The sequence below is a fragment of the Jatropha curcas genome, chromosome 8 (assembly GCF_041381405.1).
Source record: "Jatropha curcas cultivar XTBG-Jc1 chromosome 8, XTBG_Jcur_1.0, whole genome shotgun sequence".
NCBI classification, from domain to species: Eukaryota; Viridiplantae; Streptophyta; class Magnoliopsida; order Malpighiales; family Euphorbiaceae; genus Jatropha; species Jatropha curcas.
The window spans coordinates 2,829,704-2,849,283 of record NC_143158.1 but is presented as its reverse complement, the minus strand read 5'-3'; the positions used below and the strand labels follow the sequence as shown (position 1 = coordinate 2,849,283).

Here is a 19,580-nt window from a genome sequence, read left to right as displayed (position 1 = left end):
CGTAAAATGTAATATTTCCTGTTGAATAAAAACTCCAAGTGGACAGTCTAGTATAGTAAAAGTGGAAAAAAAAAAAAACTAACAAGGGCATTTCAGTAATAGAAAGAAATGGAGCCAGAGAACCAGGGGTGGTCAGGGTGAGGTCAGGTCAGGTAAAGGCCATGGCAAACAGAGCATTAGTCTGTATCTGTTCTGAAGGTTCTGGTGGGGTGAGCGTGGGTCTGGTTGCATCAGAAAATTCAGGAAAGAAAAAAAAAAAAAAGAAAAGAAAAGAAAAGTGTTGGAGACTTGACTTGAAAGGCTTTCACACTGAATCAGTAGCCAGTAAGGAAGCACAACCATACAGTACGCCTTTTAATCCTCTCACCCATCACTCTCACCCGCCCATGAAAATTCCGACTCTCTGCATCGGTCAGTCATCACTACAGAGACAGAAACAGAAAGAGAGAGAGAGAGAGAGAGAGAGAGAGAGGAAAATATTTCTACATATACATATATTTATATTCCTTTATATCACACGCTTTAAACACAAGTAATTCTCATCAGAGAATTATAGGTTCAATATTCTAAAGCTAAATCTCAGAAGCACGAAACAGCATATAATACAGAAGATAAAAGGATAAAAAAAATAAAAAGATAATAGTCACCCACACCTGACGCCCATATCTATCCAGCATTTGCTGTATTTCCCTTCCTTTTGTTCCTGTTTAAAGTAGATAGAGATATTAATCTTAAACCTAAAATGTGTCATCGAATTGAAGTAACAAATACAAGTTGAAGCTTAGTTAACCAGATGAGTAATATTAGCTAGTTGCTAAGGATCTATGGCAGAGAATCTCTCACCAAAATATATGATTTCATATGCCCAAATTTTTAAGATCTTTGAGACCATTAGGAAGATTGGCACATGTGTGAAAATGGGAAGGTTGTTTTTGCATTAAAATTGATTACATCAGTACAACATACAAAATCATCTATAACTTCTATGGTACAATTCTCCAGGGAGCATCAAAGCATCTATTACCAATAAAGGAATTTCTATTTCCCTATTGTTCAAGGCATTTGCTTTTTTTTTTTTTTTTTCAAAGCATTCACAAGTTAGTTTGTTCCTAATATTGCCACACAGTTAACTTCATTTGATATCAAACCTCATCGCCCACAGCAACATTGCTTGTCAACATCCTTTGATTTCTATATCACTTTCTTACTCGGCAGAATTTTCTCGAACAGGACTAGACTTCCTCTCTAATGCCTCATCATCATCGGATTCTGACCATGCCCGCCTCCTCCTACTTGTTGATGTAGGCACATTCTTCTCCCAAGAAAATAAAATAAATTTCAGCCAGAAAATAAAAATATTCCATATCGATGAACTGGAGCTTAAAATGCAAACAACAACCATAATAGAAAAAAAAAGAGGAACCAACCCAGTCTTCCATTTAATGATGGTAAGTGATGATTAACTGATTGGACTTGATAGTGTTGCTAGGTTTCAAGATAAAAAACAGTATTGGACTTGGACCAAATGCAAGTAAAAACAGGAGAGAAAACGGTTCCTTAGTTTCTTACCGCCTCATCCTCTGCATCAGAATCTTCAAGCCCAGCTGCTGCAAGACGTTCGTGAGCATTTTCTTCTGCATTCTCATCCTGATCATTCATCTGATCTCTTTGTTCCCTGTAATTCACATTTGCATCTTCGTCTTCCAGTTCTTCATGATCATCCATAATGTCAGCTTCTCCTTCTTCCATCTCATAGTGTGACTTTGAGCTCTTGTCCTTCTTTCTCTTCCTTTCACCTTTTCTCCTCCTCTTCTCACTATGCCCACCGTCCTCATCATCCATCTCAGACCTGTCCCTCCGCTTAGAAGCAGATGTACTCTTCCATTGCTCCTGGAGGCGCCAGAATTAGGTGAATCAGAAACTCAATACATTCATATAAGCGCAGATTTTCCCCAAAAAAAAGAGTCCATTTTCCAATGCATCAATTATTTCTCCTAAAGTAGTCTTATTAATTTGGCAGGTGGTAGGTGGCAGGTGGTCTGATTTCTGGAAAGATGCAAAATATGCCAAAAGATGTCTTATTGGCTCAATTTATCCTAAGTGACTGAAGACTACGCATGTGATAAAATCCAATTGTGAGCACAAAATTTATGTAGGACAATCCAAGTCTATGAGAATCACATAATAATTAATCTCTACACAAATATTTAACTATGAAACCATCGAGGGCTTTTTGACCAAGCTCGAATCTAATTTCAAATTTGTTATGCATACAATATCAGGAGAAAACTTTACCTTTACACGCTCAAAATGCTCCTCTTGTTGCCGTACCCGTTTTAGTTCATTCTCTTGTTTTCTTCTCTCCAACTGTTTTTTCCCCAACAAAATAAAGAAAAAAAGAGGAAATTATTATAAATTTATCTTCACTCAGCAGTGTCAATGTAGATGCTACGAAGCAAGACCTGAAATTTCCTTTGTTCTTCAGCCTTGCGACGGGCATCCTCAGCCAATGCCATCTGACGAGCCACTTCCTGTCTCTGCCGGTTCTGCTGCTCCTCACGCTCAGCTGCTTCACGATGAACTTTTGCAGCCTCAAGTAAGTGCTTGCAGTACTCAACATGTGTGTTGATTTTCTTTTCATCGAACCCATGAAAGTGAAGATTGGAAGAAGCAGATAACTGACTAAATAAACGAACTGCATTTTCCAGCTCATCTACTGTTGAGCGCACCTGTAACAACAGCAAAAGATGATATTAAGATGGGATCTGGACTAGGGACCAAGAAATCATATCCAAAACTTCAAGTCTAGTTATGTAGCTCAAAATCAGAGCTTTCCCAATCATAAGATACACTCGATAATTATTAAGGAGAAATAACTCTTCTACTTACTGACCATAACATAACCACAAACAGAAGAAAACTAGACATTCAACAAAATCATAACCTCATCTACAGTTCTCTTTGTCTTTTGTAGCGTTGATGCTGAAAACTTTTGCATCGCCACACCTGCATCAAATCTTAATATGTAATTTGAAGGTGCCAAGTGGATGGCTCTCAGTAAAGTTTTCTTGCAGTCCTGCCACTGTTCAGCTTCATAATGTGTACGGGCCAAATACAGGAGAATTTGAGAGTCTGTATTATAATAAAACTTCCGCAAACAATTTTGATACTGCAAATAAGGGAGAGCCAATGAAACATGTATCCAATGGAAAGCAAGTCAGAAAGAATATTTTTAACACAGAAACAAAACTGCACAAATGGAATGAAATGAGACAACTCACCATCTTAACAGCCAAAGCAAAATTGCCTTGAGCAAAATAAACATGTGCTAAGTTTATCCACACATCTGGCATCTGGACAAAAATGTTTCCGCTTGCAGCCTCTTGGACCTGTATCATCACAAAAGATCCAGTAGAAATGGAGTGGACTTGGAGATACAAGTTTCAAATTCTACGTAATCTAAACGTGAATAAAAAATTTTGGCATACCTGCGTAAAAAGATCTTTAGATACATCAAAATGCCCTTTTTCTGCTAACACTACTCCAGCACCATTGGCAGCATATAAATTAGCTGTATGCTGAACCAGAACCTATAGTGCCAAAAAATTGGAGGTAATACTGTAAGGACACTGTTGCATTAACAAATATGGCTGCATGTATGTGTATCAAAAGGCAAATAACTTGCTATTTGCTCGAAGATTAGATATATAATTATCTGAACATCTGCCTTGTCAGATTGCCTAATGACTCGTACAGTGTTTCAGTTTCAAATAACAATAATGTACTGTGTTTCGCATAAAAGCAAAAAAAATAGAAAGGAAAGAGGGGAAATGGGAGAGAAAATCTACATGAGAAACAATTTATATGCATAATGTCAATAATACAATAGATTGGAGACTGACCACACAGCAAAGGACATACATGCAAATCAATATAAAAAAGTTTCAGAAGCATGATCCAATATAAGATACTAAGACCCAGATGATGAGGAGGTGCGAACAGGAAAGAATTCATACTCTGGTGTACAGTTCCTTGGCCTTCTCCAAGTGGGTAGCCTCCAACTTGGGATTCCTTTTCTCATTGCGTATTGCAGCAAAGTAGTTCCAGTTCCCCTTTAAATGCCAAGATGTGTGAGAGATGCACAAACAGTGAATAGACGATAAAAAAAAAGTTGCGTGAGTAGTCACAAATGTGGATGTATGTATGATGGCAAGATATCTAAAAAGAATCCAAATAATCATGCATAAGATATGCACCAGAGAGAGGGTCGCATAAGAATCCTTCCCGTCAGTTGCTTCACTAGCAGCACGTAAGGTTTCTTTTGCCTTAACCCAGTCATCATTTTTCAGCTCCAGATCACCAAGCATAGATAATGCATTTGGGCACTTATCATTCACCTTAAGAGCCTCATTAACCTTAAGAAGAAGAGACACATCAGTAACCATTGAAAAAAAAAAAAAAGATAGCATAATTTAATGGCACAATGGAGTTTTATAGAGGATGACAATAACCAGTTCAATGCTCAGTTGGAGATTATTTCGAGCTTTTGCAATGGCAGCCAGCCTTAGATAAGCATCCACATAGTCTGGATACTGCAAAAAGGAATAAACAAAATTAATATAAGATCATTCAATATGTCTAAATACAGACCCAAAAAATAAGACGGTGAAAGATTGTTAAAGTAAATGCTAAGTGTCTACGCCACAAAGAAAATGTTAGAAAAAAATTGAACAATGTGAATTGAAAAGGAAAAAGAAAAGATTCCTCGTACATACAGCCAAATGAGTTGCCACCTTACAACTCCTAGGAAATTATTGATGTAGAAAAAGAAGATTGGCCGAACAAAAGGATAATGGCAGAATAGGAGACTCATGTGACTGACCTGATTGCTTGATCTCTGCAGCATGGCTGAGTAGGATTTGTGCAATAAAGGGAAGGTTTGGAGAAAAAGAAAACAGTAATATGGTTAGGTCAAGCAGAAGTCAAGTAGCTGGCATTGTTGTTTGAAATATGGTTAGGTCAAGCAGGATCTACACAATAAAGAAAACTTTTGAACAGTTTAGGATGTGCGAGACACAAGAAAGCAAGTCATAATTGACTAAAATTAATTGCAAAGAAGAAGTTCCAGCAACGGAATTGAGAGATTGAATCCAGTTTGTTGATACCTTGAGACATAGTTAGGCACACTGCAAAAATGTTAAACAATCCTTTTCTGCAATTTCTCTCAAGATACACCACAATTGTCATTGAGAAGTGTAGGATGAGCTAACAAATCATTAGCTACCAGGCCTTTCCTTGATTTACAAATTACTATAAAACAATTAATCAAGCCCATACTTAAGTGTGTAAAATCTTACAGGACACTCAAAGTTTGAATTGTGCAAACCAAGTTGCAAGTAAAGAAAATCGTGAATCAATGAATCAAAATAAAGTTGTAATATTTTTCTTTTAAATTTTACTACTCAGTGTTATCTATTTATGCACCAACCGGAAGGAACTTAAGTTTCCAAATTTTTTACCCAAAATATATTATTATTTGGAAAGTGCACAGGCAAAGCAGTTAATTTACTCAATACTTTGCAACAAATTGTATTAAAATCATCCCATAAAGAATCATTTCAAGTTGCACTTTCTTTCAATGTTAGTGTTTTTAGATAAACAGAAATAAACAATAAAGAGTGCTTATCAAAGATAGATGCATGTATTTACCTTAAACACTATGAGACGGTATAACACACTTGCAGTTTCTATGTTATGCATCTGCTCAAGTAATCTGGCCAAGTTAAACAACGCTGTGACTTTATCCCAAGGTAGTTCCACATCAAAGCCATCTTCCTCTAATCGATGAAATAACTGCATGTCTTTGTATTGGAGAACAGATGCAGCTGCATCAATTTTATAGGTCTTTGCTTTACCATCAAGGAAAGCACGCCATATGCCATCACCTAGAGCATCCTTGAAAGCATCCAGAGCAGGCTGTTAAACAATAATAAGTAAAAGTTCAAAAATCTTTTGCAATTTATCTAGAGCAAATTAACCAAACAATATAAAAAAGAAAAACTATAAACAATTTCTTGCACAAAGGATATATGATTGCATTTTTCTATCAAAGAGAATCATACAAACCTCAAGTTCTTCTCTTTCAAAATAAATAACTCCGATATTGTTAAGAACTTCGATTGGCACTTTTTGACCTCCCTTGGTCAGTAGAGTGCGTGCCTGTTACAATATTTCAAGTCTGATTCATCCAAAACAGATATGACAAGATAGAGTTCTTCAATTCCAGAAGTACAATATTCACAATACTTAAAAAGAGCAACAAATAGCCTGTCCTCACAGTTTTGAAGGCATCAAGAGCAGCTCCTGTATCAGATGAAATTAACAATTCACCGAGGTCGAGAAACGCCTATGCGACAGTAAGAAATTAAAGAAAATATAAGTGTCAATATATAACAAAGCATGTAGTTCACTGCTAATATTGTATTATATGTTGAAACTTGTAGGATTAACAAATCCATATTGATAAAAGAACAACCTTAAATGTAAAGAAAGAACTTGGCATTCTAGCTTTCAAGACAAATAGTTGAGATCCATGAACTTCTAAGGTAGGAAATGGACCTAATGTACCTAATATCATTTTTACGTGCTAATAGTAAATAGACATACTTGTTTCCGTAGTTAAGTATCTTGTTTAGCATGAATTCAAAGGAATTAGCACATAAAAATATGAAAAGAACATTTGGCCTGAGGAACTTTAATTAAAGATCAACCCAAACTTTTCAATGCACCAATAAAAAGATGTGTGGATAGACTGGAAATCAAAAAACCTAAATTACAATCTACTGGAACTGAAATAAGTTTCTGTTACCTGTGCATCACGTGGATCAATTTTTGCAGCCTTCCTCAAAAATTCCTGAGCTTTCTCAGTCTGCCCAAGCTGAACATATATGTGCCCAAGAACCTAAACCAAGAGTAATATTCAGTTTCAGCCATAATTAGAAGACTCAAAAGAAGAGTTAACCTCCCATTAAACTTTAAGAAGAGAAACATCAAAAAGCCAAACAGGATTTTACTTTTACTCACTTTCAATGTCTCACAATTATCTGGATAGACCTCCAAAACCTTTTCAAAATTTGACAGTGCATTTTTAATATCTCCTAATTTCAGTTGTACTTGTCCCAATCCTGTCAGAATTAATCAACTTTAAGTTCAGAACTGGTGAGATGAGAGAGAAGGAATCAAATAATTCTGCAACTGTAATGCTCGGAGGTAAATACACAAAAATTACAATAATAGTGAGCCTCATTTCCATTAAGGAGAGGCAGTTTAAACATAGCCATGATGTCACTCATAAGAAGTCAACATACAAATATCTATAGATATGATTAATAGATAGGATTAAAGCAGATTGACCCCTTAATGATAAAAAATTAGAAACAAAAGCACAAGAGACAATTTTCCCCTACCATAATATGGAAACACAAATTCACTGGGCTTATTAATTTCTTTGACAGATGCCCAGTAGTATCTTGAAGCTGTTTCATAGTCCCCCTATAGTCAAGAGAATTGCATCATTTCAAAGGGGATAATACTGACATAATTGGTAAGCATGAAGGGTTAAAAATTTTGATATTAGAATTCCTATCAATTTTTAAGCACTAAACAGGAGGACAGAAATGAAAGCGAGATAAAATATTGAAGAAAAAATGGCCAATAACTTTGCTCTTTTTATTTGTCCAGCACAGACAGATGCAAAAACTTTATTGCAATTATCAGCAAAGAAAGCCGAATTATCAGATATCTGGGAAACCAGACATTATAATATGTAACAATTTAACTCCGATAGAGAATATCCATCACAAAAATCGACAACATATCATCACAGATGTAGGCCATCAGAACCCATTCATATGACTAGACAACCATTATTAGAAGGTAGAAAGAAACATGGAAGAGACCTTCAGAAAATAAAATTATATACATAAATCACCAGATACTTAGGTAGTAAGGCCTACGCTACAGGGAAAAAAAAGGCGCACACAGTTAAAACTTAAAATGAGTAAAGTCATTTAAACAACTTGGACTATGTTGTATCTCGTTCAATCAAATTTGTCTAGAACTGAAATCAAATTGATGTGTGCACATGCAAGCACATAGAGAAAGAAAGCAAGAAATTACTCAATAGAAATGATTCCTCCACCTCCCCAAAAAAATTTAGCCCTAATTTAAGAATACAACCGACTAATTGTAAAAGGAGGATAGCATCAAAACCTTGCTGTGATAGGAACGTGCCAAGTTGTAGTAAGAGTGTGACTTTGTTGGTCCATGATTGGTCACAGCAAGTGCAGTCTCAGTAAGTTGCTCTACTAAAAAATGTTGACCAGTGAAAAAAAAGTGATTCGCTAGATAATTCAATGCCATTGCGCAATAGGGGTATATCTCAAAAGCTTTCTGCATTTTTTCCATTCCTCTCCTTATTCCAGCAGCTGTGCAGCATAAAATATTATAAGAATAAGTTGGCTTAAATGAGAATTAGTATGGACAAACAAAAAGTGAAAAACAATTATCGATCCACCTTCATTTGTTTGCAAATCCAAAATTGCAAGGGCTACAAGAGCTTCAACATTTTCTGGATCCAACTGCAAATGCAAATTTATAGGGATACCATCATTAATGAAAACATGCAGCATGTTTATAGTCATAGTTGCAATGAATGTTCACCAGATCATATCACTTGCCTGCAAAACCCGTTCAAATGCCTGCCAAGCTTTTTTAAAATGGCCCAATTTATAGTGGCAGTGACCTATTCCAAGCCTCACAGCCCCAGGACAATTAGGATAAACTTGCAATGCCCTCTTACCAAAGGTAAAAAATAGTAATGTTAACCATGGGCTATGGGCAAGAAAAATTATGTCAACACCAAATCATATTCAGAATACAAACTGAATCAGATTGAGAAAGTAAATGTTGCTGCTTAATCGCAAACAGAGAGGTAAAAATAACTAACCTTGTATCTTGCCAAAGACTCAATGTAATGACCACGATTGTACTCAACACAAGCCTGCAAACATCATGACGGTTATTTATAAGGCACAATAGTGACGAAGTTAACAATACAGCATAAAAACATTTCTGGATAAAAAATATACATGGACCTTTATGTAATTATTAACACAATTGATTGGATATGGAGAAGATTGAGTATACCTGACCCAAAAGAGCAGCAACATTATCACGATCTCCCTCCAGTACGATCTTAAATGCATTAGATGCCTGTTCTATTTCACCCTTGGCCAGTAACAGCTGACCTGTAAAGGGCAGACATAACAATATGTTACTAAAGTTTACCTAAAAATAAGTGTAAGCACACGACTGAGATTTTACCATTTAGATTCTTCTGAGCCACAATCATCCAAGAATGATTAATAATAGTAGTTCGCAGCCGAAATAATTTATTTTTTATGTCATGACAACACTACAACAGTAATAGATGTATGGACAAATTCAAGCGACACACAACCAAGAATTCAATGAACTAGATTTTCTGAGAATATATGCATGAAATTGATACATATGAAGTAGAGAAGCATTTAAGAAAGAAGGCAAAGAAAACAAAAAGCAAGAAATGATGCAAAAGTTCTACTGAGAATTTTGTGATCATCATAATCAAATCTGCAAGTTCAAGATCCCATATAATCAATTACTTTATAACAGATTGATCTACCGTACCTTTCCCAACCCAAGTAGAAGGCTCATGCATGTCAATCCTTGAAGCTTTATTGTAGTGTTTGGTCGCCTGTATAAAATGTTCCTCCTTTTCTCTTTGTTTTGTCTCAATTTTTCCAAGATAGCTATAGTAAGCCCCTAAAGCATTTAGGATGGCGATCCTCTCATATCTAACATCGGCATAATATTCATCAATTTCTGCAATAAAAAAGAACACCATCAGATCACATAAATTAACTAGTTAAGGTAAATTTGGAAAATTAATTACGGTGAGTTCAACAAGATAGGAACAACAACTAAACAAGAATGGCATTACTAGAAACAAAAATTACCATGACTGGATCCTTCTTCCAATATCTGGCGGAATTGTTCAAGTTTTCCTTGTTTAAAGTACTCCCTCTGAATAATATAAATAAAAAAATATCATTGCATAGCACAACATTGATAGACATCCAATTTTAAAAGCCAGCGCCAATATAACAGCAACTAACGACAATATTCAATTCGCATAATCTTGTGATTTCAGCTTAGCATGTTCTTTTCTTAGTACAAGCTAAGCTGAAATCACAAGATTATGCGAATTGAATATTTCAAGTGAGCTAATCATTATTTAGTGAGATAAGTGAAAACTAACGACAATACAACTGTAGATACAAACTGAACTAAAAGGGAAACTGATTTAAGAACAAACCGCAATTATAAGCCAGAGATCCAGAGGAGCTTGCTCGGCTTTGAGGATGTCGAGAATATCAGAGGCATCTCTAGGAAGCTGATCGAGAGCCACTCTCACCTCCTCCTCCGAGTTCTGCACCGGAATGTACACAGACGACATTGATGGTTCTCGGGAATTTCCCTCGACTAAAGAAAAATTAATAGAAAAGAAACCCTAGCTCCCTCTCTCTATAGCATCTAGCTTGTTGGTTACTTGGCGGGTAGATTGGTGTTAGGGAAGCTGGGGTATGAGAGGAGCGAGTGGCAGAGACACTTATGCGAGATTTCCCTACTGGGATCAGAAATTATAATTATACTTTCTCGAAACGGAGAAAAGTTTCCTCCTGGACCGAAAATATTACCTGTGGAGGGAAACCTTTCCCTATCATTGAAACGATCGAAACAATACGATTGTCTAACAAATGGTCGATTTGTTTACTTTTAATTGCCCAAATTTCATAGGAAGGTAAGGTAATTTGAGGGAGAAATAAGGAAAATAAAATTTCAATATTCTATAAATACTGAAGTTTTACATTTCATAAATTTTAATTCTCGAATTCAACACGTTATATTTCTCTTTTATATACATAATAAAAATATTTTTTAATAGAAAAATTGCAAATTCGTATTCTCTCCTTTTCAAGGAAAACAATTTTCTATTAAAACATTTAATCCCAATAATCAAATATTTAAACAAAATAAATAATCAGTTTTATATCAAAATATTTAATTTATTATGAATACATCATAAACTTTGTATAATTACATAAACCAAATCAAAACTGAGCATAATATTAGTAATAAGTATGAATTCTCATTGCAAAAAAAAAAAAAAAAAAAATCAATAATAATAGTAATTCATTTAATTTGATAAATATCGATACTTTTTCGTTTTAGGAAAAAATAGAATATCACAAAAGTTCATTTATGATTTGAGTGCTTTAAATGTTTAATTAATAGTAACAAACAAACTAATTTATTTTACAAATAAAAAGTTATATAACATTAATTAAATTAATATGACAAATATCTTTTTTTCAGAAAGAAAAAGAGTGAAAATGCGTATTGGACTGCTGGGCCGGACGTGAAGCACGCAGCTGGGCGCGCTGTTTATTAGGTTTTTAGTATAAAAACCAAAGGTTTGATAGCGACTCACGTTTTGATTGGCCGTTTCCAGTTTCTCTCTGCTTAAAATCTCTCAATACAGGTTTTGACAATGTATATTGATTGCCTCTTTCGATATAAATAATTTTCTTTCTATCTTCTTTTTCACTTACAATCACCAAAGTATCTGTTATATATACTAATAAGTGTTGACAGTGATCATAATCTGCTTATAACCGCTCCATACGTTTGTTTACGTATTGGATACTGCCAGTACTTTATGTTCAATCTAACTTGTGAACTTTTATTGTTAAGTAGCAAGCAATTAGTAGAGTTTGCTAATCAATGAAGCATGAATTACTGTTTGAACTGATTGATGAAATTTATTTTATTTTTGCCAGAGGTTTACGAGTTCAAATCCAATGGAGTCAAATCTTCCTCAAAATCCACCTAGAAAGGTTTTTTTTTCAATACCCTTTTGTCATGTAATAATTACCCAAGTGAAGATGGTTTCTATTTTGTATGATGATCTTTGAGCATTTTTTATATGTTGCAGCATAAGTTTGTGCCTAAAGCTCCGCCACGCCGGGCACCAAAGGTTGAAATTAAAAGGTAAATGTCATTTTAAGTTGACTGGCAATTTTCTTGAAGTTGGTATTTCCAAACTTGTTTCAATTTTTTTCTTTTCGATTTTTGTGTTAATCTCTGCTTTCTATTGCAGCGAAAAGATTGAGGAAGTTGATGCTGTTCAGGCAATGAATTTGATGAAACAATTCCAGGTATACATGCCTCTGCATCAATTTGTTATTTCTCTTTTTTTATTGTGAATCAATTAAAAAATCCGATTCAATTTTCTTGTGCTTTGTATTTTCTTATATTTCGATTTTCTGCTTTTTGAATAGGAAAGGTCTATGAGAGCAAGGCCTAAAATTGAAAAGAAAGGTATCTTCTCTTCCTAATTTAGGGCATTTACTGCTCTTGGTTTGAGATTTAAGTTAGTTTGCCCCCCTTCCTTTGTGCATTTTGGGTTTGCTTGGTATCTCTAGTGGGGCATCTCGTACTCTTGACTTGAGATTTAATTCAATTATTGTTATAATCTATTAAATGCATAGAAAGCTCGAGCATTACATTTGTTTCTGATAAAAGATTAAGATAATAAGAAACCTTCTAATAGAATCTTTAGAGTCACTGACAATAAATTTGGCTCCATAAATATCTTTGGCATGGTGTAACTCAATCAAACAATAACACAGCTGCTTATTTCGTTTTGTTTTCTCTTCATGCCATTCCCTTAGAGATCCTACTCTGCAAATGCAACTTGTTAGTATGTGAAAACCATTGTTAAGCTCACATCAGGTCTTTCTGCTTCATGTTTGCAAGTTTTTGAATCAGGATATATTGATGACTTGTTACTAGATCAGTCTATAGGTTTTACCTTTCTCTTTATCTGGTGCTATTACCTGCTAAATTCATATGCAAATATAAAGAATATTTAAAGAGCCATGTGTTATATATAAAAGCTTATATGTAGAAAATATAGTACTCTGATGTAATCAGACTTTCTTATGTATATAAAAATTATGTTAATGTCTTTAAAATTGTTTAGAAAATGAGCTAATTTTTTCTGGAGTCATGGCCTAAAGTTAATAATGTTAAAACAACATTACTTTTTGAATGTATTACCTTCCTTGTGTTGCTGATTGAGCTTGTCCAACATATGTAAACATTGACAATTAGTAAGAACTGATTTTATACGTTGATGCTAGGATAATCCTCGCAATTATGCCATTTTACTGAGCATATAGATAACTTATTTTGTAACATGAAATGTACTGAAAAAATTGTTGAATTTTAGTATCTCATACCGTGAGTACACCAAAAGGGTGGAATATTAGATTTATCACGTATGTTCTTTAAACAGCAATTATATTCTTTGTCATCTTTTACAATCTAATTCTTGATTACTAGATTTTTTGGTCCTTAAACAGTTAATGCTTCACAAATTGCATTTGGTCATGGAGCTTTATCAACCAACTTAAAATCATATGGTGTCCCCAAAGTTGGGAGTGCAAGCAACCAATATCAGGGCTCAGCTTTGAATGGTATGCTATCCATGGATCCTCTGATGCCTAATTGTCACTGAGGCAGTGTTCAAGTGCCTTACAATGTCCTCGTTTTGCAGGTGGTGCTTATTCTTCAGGACTTAGAGAGAAGGAATACACGGAACCATGGGTAGGTGAGCCGTGGCTCAAGTTACGAGTCCAATTAGTACATAGTTACTTGTTTCTTTGTTCTGTGAGTGTATGCATGGACAAAGAATAACCTTCTACTCAGTTTGATTCATTATTTGTTGGTTTTACTGCAGGATTATCGCAGCAACTATCCTGTAACCCTTCCTTTGAGGCTGCCATATTCAGGAGATCCAGGTACTTGTGAGGGCCATCTTTCAAGTAGAAAAATGCAATGCTTTATACTAGGAACATGGTATAATTGCAATGTTGATGGTTGTACAAATGGAATTACTAAAGCTGATAGTTTTCTAATTGGAGCAAACAAAACACCTACATGTGTGGATAATGTTCTTTCATTTTTATGTTGTGTTGCTTAAAGTATCTTTGTTACAAGATTGCATTAACTCTCTCATATTTCTTGTAGCAATTCTTGATATAGAGGAATTTGGGGAGAATTCAGAAACAGCAAATTATGATGAAAATTCTACAAATCCTGCCGTAGATCTTGGTTTAATGGTTGGTCAATTTACTATTAAGATTTAAATGTTCTTACCAGTTTGGTTATTTTCTTATGCCTTTGGAGGTTTGGTTGTCAGGAGGAAAATAGTGAGGCAAGTATGTTTTTTCTTCAGTTACCACCAACTGTTCCCATGGTAAAGCGATCAGCTCTTGCAGATGGCCATGGTGGCAAGGAAAGCTCAAGGCCTTCTGGAGATCCACTTTCGATTGAGAAGAGCTCTAAATTAGAGGAGTTACCAGCTGGCTACATGGGTAAAATGGTAGTTTACAAGAGTGGTGCAGTGAAGCTCAAGCTTGGTGACACCCTTTATGATGTGAGTATAGAGAACAATCATTACCAGAAAATTAACATACACACCCAACCAGAAGGAACATTGTATAATTTGTGCATCTAATTATTGGAATGGCTGCAGGTCTCCCCAGGTCAGGATTGTTCATTTTCCCAGGACGTTGTGGCTATAAATACAGCAGAAAAGCATTGCTGCACTGTTGCGGAGATCAGAAAGCATGCTATAGTCATCCCTGATGTGGATGCCATTATTAAAAGTATTGCTGATTTGTGACAGACATACTGATCCTTATGCATAGATAAAAATAGTAAATTTATATATTTTTTTTTCCCAAAAAAAAAGTTATACAAGTTATGCATTTTTGTCTGTTAGCCATTTTTTTAATGGGAGAATAGGGAAAAGAATGATGAAAAATTTTTGCTCTTTGGACTACTCTTCGAATGAAAAATTTCTTCTCTTGATTCCATCTTAGCAAAGCTATTCTGCAGATGATACGGCGACTCCCTCTCTTTTAAAAGTACCTACTTAGCAGAAGTAACTCGAGGGTCGTGCGAATTTAACTCCTTGCCAACATCATGAAACCCGAATCATGAGTTTGGTAGTTGAACCTCCATTTTTTATTAGCATCACTGTTTAAAAATTAAGAAAAGCATATGTGTACATATATAAAAATATAGATATAATTAATAAAAAATATAAAAATTGGATGCAATAGGACCAAAATCAAAAGTCAGATGCTAAGCCAATCAATAATTGTCATTTAAAATTTTTTTTATAACTCCTTTATTCTTTTTTTTTCAATGAAATGATTAATAATATCTTCGTTCATTTTATGTATTTATTAAATTAGTCTGATATATTTGTGATTTTATATATATATATATATATATATTTATATATATATATATTTTTTTCAAGAATGTGAAGGGATAAAGTTTTGTGTTGAAGTTCTCTTGGTAATAATTAAAGGACTATTTTTATTATGTGGACCATTATCTTATTCTAGCCATGTAGCCTTTCCATGAATGAATGAGAGAGAGAGAGAAGAAGAAGAAGAAGAAGAAAGTAAGATTTGGAAAGAAATGGTGACATTTGAAGGTTACAGCGGGCCAAGTTAGTCTTTAAACGGAAAGGCGAGTCACCTCAAAATTACAAACTGTGTAACTCTCGTCGTTGATTGTACTCGCCCCGTGATATCATTATCAGCGACTGCAAGTTGCAAAAGTTCCGTGCCAAGAAAAAGAAAGCCCACAAATCAGAAGCGCAGAACAACGTTAATGTCGTTGATTTTTTTTTTTTTTTTTGAAGAATTAATGTTGTTGAAAAGTCTAACATAATAAAACGTGGATAAAAATAACGATTAGAAATGTATAAAAGTGATAAAACCTAAACCGAACGTGTAGGACAAAATATATATTAATGCCATATATAAATATTTTTGTATCACATGGCAACATCTTACCAAAAATTACGAAAATGACTTGTCATATAGGAATATCGTGCCAAAATTATGAAAATTACTTATTTATATTCGATTTATTAATCTATCTATACATCTAATAAATAGAAAACATATTTTATTATATGATAGCATTCTTAAAAAAAAAGATAAAATAAAAATAATTTTTAATCCCTCCAAAATAATGAATGGATCCATGAGAAAAATAAATTTCTTTTAAAAGTATATTCTCAAATTAATTTGATTTTCAAATTATTTATAAAAGTGACGTGAGGGATTCGAGTCAATTTGAGAGATACGTGGATAAAAACAAATATACTAATTACAAAAAAATTAAAATTGCACCGAAATCACCGATTATAAAAGAAAAGATAGGTAAACTAGTTATATAGTTGATTTTTTTTTATAAGTGGAACAGGCTTCTACTCGAACCATACAGAAAAATTATTACCTTAGTAGACACATGTTTTAACGGCAATACAGACAAAAAGTTTCATTTCTACTAAACTACAGGAGAAAAAAGAGAGTGGTAGAAAGTCAATTATCTCCAGGACATACCCATCCAGACTCCAGAAATGAAGTCAAGGGACTAAGATTAAGATGATGATCTGAAACTTCATTGTTTGTCACAGTAAAATCCTCTGATAATAGCGAAGGCAACTCCTCCATTGACGACAACACAAAGTCATCTTCATTATGATCAACACTGTTAACATTGCTGTGATAATCAAAATTAGAAGAATTCAAACCGTCGGATTCCGATATGAAATGCAGATCATCTCCAATCATCAGATCCTGTCGATCTTTATTATTAATATCACTATTATTTTGTACCCCGTTTCTCAAAAACTCCGGTCGTGTTTCTCCGGGCATAACAGATGATGACAGCGGCGGCGGCGATGGTCCAGGACAGTTTTCAAGTTGGATGGAGTTTGGGTAAAGAAGAACCTTAGTGCACTTAAATGCTTTGGATCTAAACACATGTGAGTGTGTGGCCATTTTTGGAGGTGAAGATGGTAAGGCTGTTTCGTCAGAGGACAGTAATGAATTTTCAGCTTTGTTATTAATGTTGTTTAAGCTTTTTAGTTTCTGTGTCTTTTTCCCCAAATTAGTGTTCCAGTAGTTCTTTATTTCATTGTCTGTTCGTCCTGGAAGCCTCCCTGCTATCAGCGACCATCTGTAAATAAGCGTTTTTGCAATGAGTATTACATAAAAAGAAAAAAAAAAAAAAAAAAAAAAACTCTATCTTCCATCATTTTTCGCAAGAAACGGTATTAATAAAGAAAAGTTAATTAGAAACCTGTTTCCCAAAAGCCTGTGAAGCCTGATAATGAGTTCTTCCTCTTCTGGAGAAATGTTTCCTCTTTTGATGTCTGGTCTCAAATAATTTAACCAACGAAGCCTGCAACTCTTGCCACATCTTTTTAGACCTGTATTTAGGTAAATGGCGATTAATTAAATTTAAGCATAGAAGAAGAATCCTGGAAACAAGAAAATGAACCTGACCCGCTCTTTTGGAAAGACTTCTCCACCTGCCTTCGCCATTAGCTTTAATGTAGTTTATAAGAATTTGATCTTCATAGGCATTCCATGCACCTCTGTTCAAGCCTTCTTTAGCACAACAAGGGTTTCTCCCCATAATTTCTTAACAGCAATAACGTCTCTGGTTTCCAGAACTGTATATTTCCTGATTTCAGTTCTATATGCCTTTTTTTTTTTTTTTTTTTTTGTTTCCACAGTTCTGGGAAGAGGCCATACTTAAAATACACGTTTAGAGTTAGAGAGTGGGTCACAGCTCAATCTCATTAAAAACCACGTGATAGAAAGTGACTCAATTGGAAAAAAATAAAATAAAAATAAAAAAAGTAACATTTTTATAAACAAAAAATTATAATTTTTTTAAATAATAGACACAATATATAAAATATAAGTACTAAGTTTAAGTGACGGATGAAATTATTTCTTCAATTGTTTTCTTCTTTCCCCTTTAAGAAAAGTATTTCTGAAATGGAGGGACAGAAATAGAAATGATGACTAAAATAATTTTTAAAAAATAATCTAAAAAATGAGTGCTTTTTTAGTTTTGCATGTGCAATAATTGGTCGTAGCATATTATTCAATGGGGTTGGGACCAGAATTGACAAGTGATTTAATGATTTCTTATCACCCTTTGGAATTTGCTAAGCTATTATATATAAATAAAGCTACCTTCCCCATTCATTTACAGTTTCAGCCACCATACTAATTTTCTTGTCAGTGACTCAAAATTTTTTCATTACGACAAATATTAATAATATTGATTGATATTACACTAATTATAATTCAATAAATTAAGTATTTATTTTGAATTTATAATCAAATATAACTATTTCTTTTTTATATATATTTCTAATTTTAATCACTATTTAAGCATGTCCATTTAGCTAAAAAATATATGAATATATAAATTGAGAATTAAAATTCATAATGCAGGCTGCAAAGGAGACACTTTGAATATTTCCTTGTCTTCAATGTGAGGAACGTGACGTTGGTATATATTAACTATAGAGCTATCAAGAACATTTTTGAATAAAATTCCATTTTAGTCGAAACAATATTTCATTTCTAGAATTAGATTGTCACAAAAAATGAAATAATTTTTTATAATTCGATTCTTCAAACTTTAAGTACTAATATAAATGCAATAATATCAAACACCGTAAATAATAAAAGTAGTGTTTTGGCTCAAAGCTTAGACCTCGTTTGTTATAATTGTTTGTTTTGAGTTTTTTTATTTATTAAAAACATAAAACAGTTTTTAATTTTTGATTGCTTGTTTTTTGAAAGCTATTTTTTTTCTAATTTTTTTTTCTTTTTCTTTTTGTTCACAATGTGAAAGATTCTTTCAATTACCAAATCTATCTCTTATTAAGTCATTAAAGATTTTAGTTAATAATAAATTTTTTAAAAAATCCAAAATTTCAGATGAAATAATTAAAAATATTTTACAATTTAATTTTAAAATTTCAATGTTAATTTTGGATAAATAAATGACATTAGATTTATATAAATAGAGAAAATAATAGTAATAACAAAATAATAATTTATGAGGATAAATCTTATAAAAAAAATGAGAAATGTAGAATTAAAAACAGAAAACTTAATTATGTAAATCACTATTTATGCTTTCATTAAATTTATTTTTTATTTTCAAAACAGTTTTATCAAAAGTAAAGAAAAAAAATTAAACAAGCTTAAACAAACAGCTTTTATTATTTTTTTAAAGAAAAAAAAATGAAAAACAAAAAACTTAAGAGAAGGCACCTTAATTGTCAATTGTTTCACCAGCGTTTCATTGAATATTGAAAGGAACAGCGTTGCATAATATGTTCTCTCAAACTCTAAATACTCTTATAAATACTATATCATATGAATAATATAAATAATATAAATAGTATTTTGATCTTAATTAAAATGTTAAATATTATCCCAAAAGTTGTGGGAGAATAGTACATTAATGTTACGTATTGAATAATTACTTACGTTGTTTTCATTTGTCAG

General features: G+C 33.4%; 3 protein-coding genes across 8 annotated transcripts; 1 reads left to right on the top strand and 2 right to left on the bottom strand.

The window, feature by feature from the left end:
- Nucleotides 1-467: 467 nt before the first annotated feature.
- On the bottom strand, nucleotides 468-10,861 carry ELF8 (binding protein). Of its 2 annotated transcripts, XR_001047032.4 has the most exons (25): nucleotides 10,418-10,861; nucleotides 10,059-10,125; nucleotides 9,730-9,924; nucleotides 9,208-9,308; nucleotides 9,008-9,061; nucleotides 8,739-8,855; nucleotides 8,576-8,639; nucleotides 8,272-8,486; nucleotides 7,467-7,551; nucleotides 7,084-7,184; nucleotides 6,869-6,961; nucleotides 6,338-6,406; nucleotides 6,127-6,219; nucleotides 5,710-5,976; nucleotides 4,512-4,592; nucleotides 4,257-4,415; nucleotides 4,017-4,112; nucleotides 3,489-3,590; nucleotides 3,282-3,389; nucleotides 2,945-3,169; nucleotides 2,463-2,729; nucleotides 2,296-2,367; nucleotides 1,570-1,890; nucleotides 1,149-1,312; nucleotides 468-703 (listed from the first exon to the last, which is right to left on the bottom strand). XR_001047032.4 is itself a non-coding variant. In XM_012221640.4 (24 exons), the coding sequence occupies exons 1-24, from the start codon at nucleotides 10,556-10,558 to the stop codon at nucleotides 1,205-1,207; spliced, it is 3,201 nt and encodes a 1,066-aa protein (XP_012077030.1). In that variant the 5' UTR covers nucleotides 10,559-10,860; the 3' UTR covers nucleotides 909-1,204. The 2 variants fall into 2 exon arrangements, 1 of the variants encoding a protein (XP_012077030.1); XM_012221640.4 differs by lacking the exon at nucleotides 468-703 and having other exon boundaries at nucleotides 909-1,312; nucleotides 10,418-10,860.
- Nucleotides 10,862-11,554: 693 nt separating this feature from the next.
- Nucleotides 11,555-15,047, top strand: LOC105637948 (RNA polymerase III RPC4). 5 transcript variants are annotated; one of them, XM_012221639.4, is made up of 11 exons: nucleotides 11,555-11,644; nucleotides 11,943-11,999; nucleotides 12,098-12,153; nucleotides 12,263-12,320; nucleotides 12,444-12,483; nucleotides 13,530-13,643; nucleotides 13,724-13,773; nucleotides 13,907-13,967; nucleotides 14,197-14,288; nucleotides 14,369-14,605; nucleotides 14,705-15,047. In XM_012221639.4, exons 2-11 carry the CDS (start codon nucleotides 11,964-11,966, stop codon nucleotides 14,852-14,854), a joined length of 894 nt encoding a protein of 297 aa, XP_012077029.1. In that variant the 5' UTR covers nucleotides 11,555-11,644; nucleotides 11,943-11,963; the 3' UTR covers nucleotides 14,855-15,047. The 5 variants fall into 5 exon arrangements, with proteins under 5 accessions (XP_012077029.1, XP_020536456.1, XP_020536457.1 ...); XM_020680797.3 differs by having other exon boundaries at nucleotides 11,569-11,655; XM_020680798.3 differs by lacking the exon at nucleotides 11,555-11,644 and adding an exon at nucleotides 11,666-11,850.
- A 1,350-nt stretch (nucleotides 15,048-16,397) lies between these two features.
- Nucleotides 16,398-17,782, bottom strand: LOC105637947 (transcription factor MYB123). Its single transcript, XM_089725388.1, has 3 exons — nucleotides 17,547-17,782; nucleotides 17,341-17,470; nucleotides 16,398-17,217 (listed from the first exon to the last, which is right to left on the bottom strand). The coding sequence occupies exons 1-3, from the start codon at nucleotides 17,677-17,679 to the stop codon at nucleotides 16,578-16,580; spliced, it is 903 nt and encodes a 300-aa protein (XP_089581514.1). The 5' UTR covers nucleotides 17,680-17,782; the 3' UTR covers nucleotides 16,398-16,577.
- Nucleotides 17,783-19,580: the final 1,798 nt, after the last annotated feature.

Excerpts from the sequence above, each read along its gene's own strand:
- ELF8 (XM_012221640.4), bottom strand. The coding sequence starts at position 10,558 with ATGTCGTCTGTGTACATTCCGGTGCAGAACTCGGAGGAGGAGGTGAGA. Across the intron at positions 8,640-8,738 it reads CATTTGAACGGGTTTTGCAG|TTGGATCCAGAAAATGTTGA; the intron begins GCAAGTGATATG and ends TTGCATTTGCAG. Across the intron at positions 8,487-8,575 it reads GGATTTGCAAACAAATGAAG|CTGCTGGAATAAGGAGAGGA; the intron begins GTGGATCGATAA and ends TATGCTGCACAG.
- LOC105637948 (XM_012221639.4), top strand. The coding sequence starts at position 11,964 with ATGGAGTCAAATCTTCCTCAAAATCCACCTAGAAAG. Across the intron at positions 13,774-13,906 it reads AGGAATACACGGAACCATGG|GATTATCGCAGCAACTATCC; the intron begins GTAGGTGAGCCG and ends GTTTTACTGCAG. Across the intron at positions 13,968-14,196 it reads GCCATATTCAGGAGATCCAG|CAATTCTTGATATAGAGGAA; the intron begins GTACTTGTGAGG and ends TATTTCTTGTAG.
- LOC105637947 (XM_089725388.1), bottom strand. The coding sequence starts at position 17,679 with ATGGGGAGAAACCCTTGTTGTGCTAAAGAAGGCTTGAACAGAGGTGCA. Across the intron at positions 17,471-17,546 it reads AAGTCTTTCCAAAAGAGCGG|GTCTAAAAAGATGTGGCAAG; the intron begins GTCAGGTTCATT and ends ACCTAAATACAG. Across the intron at positions 17,218-17,340 it reads CACAGGCTTTTGGGAAACAG|ATGGTCGCTGATAGCAGGGA; the intron begins GTTTCTAATTAA and ends GCTTATTTACAG.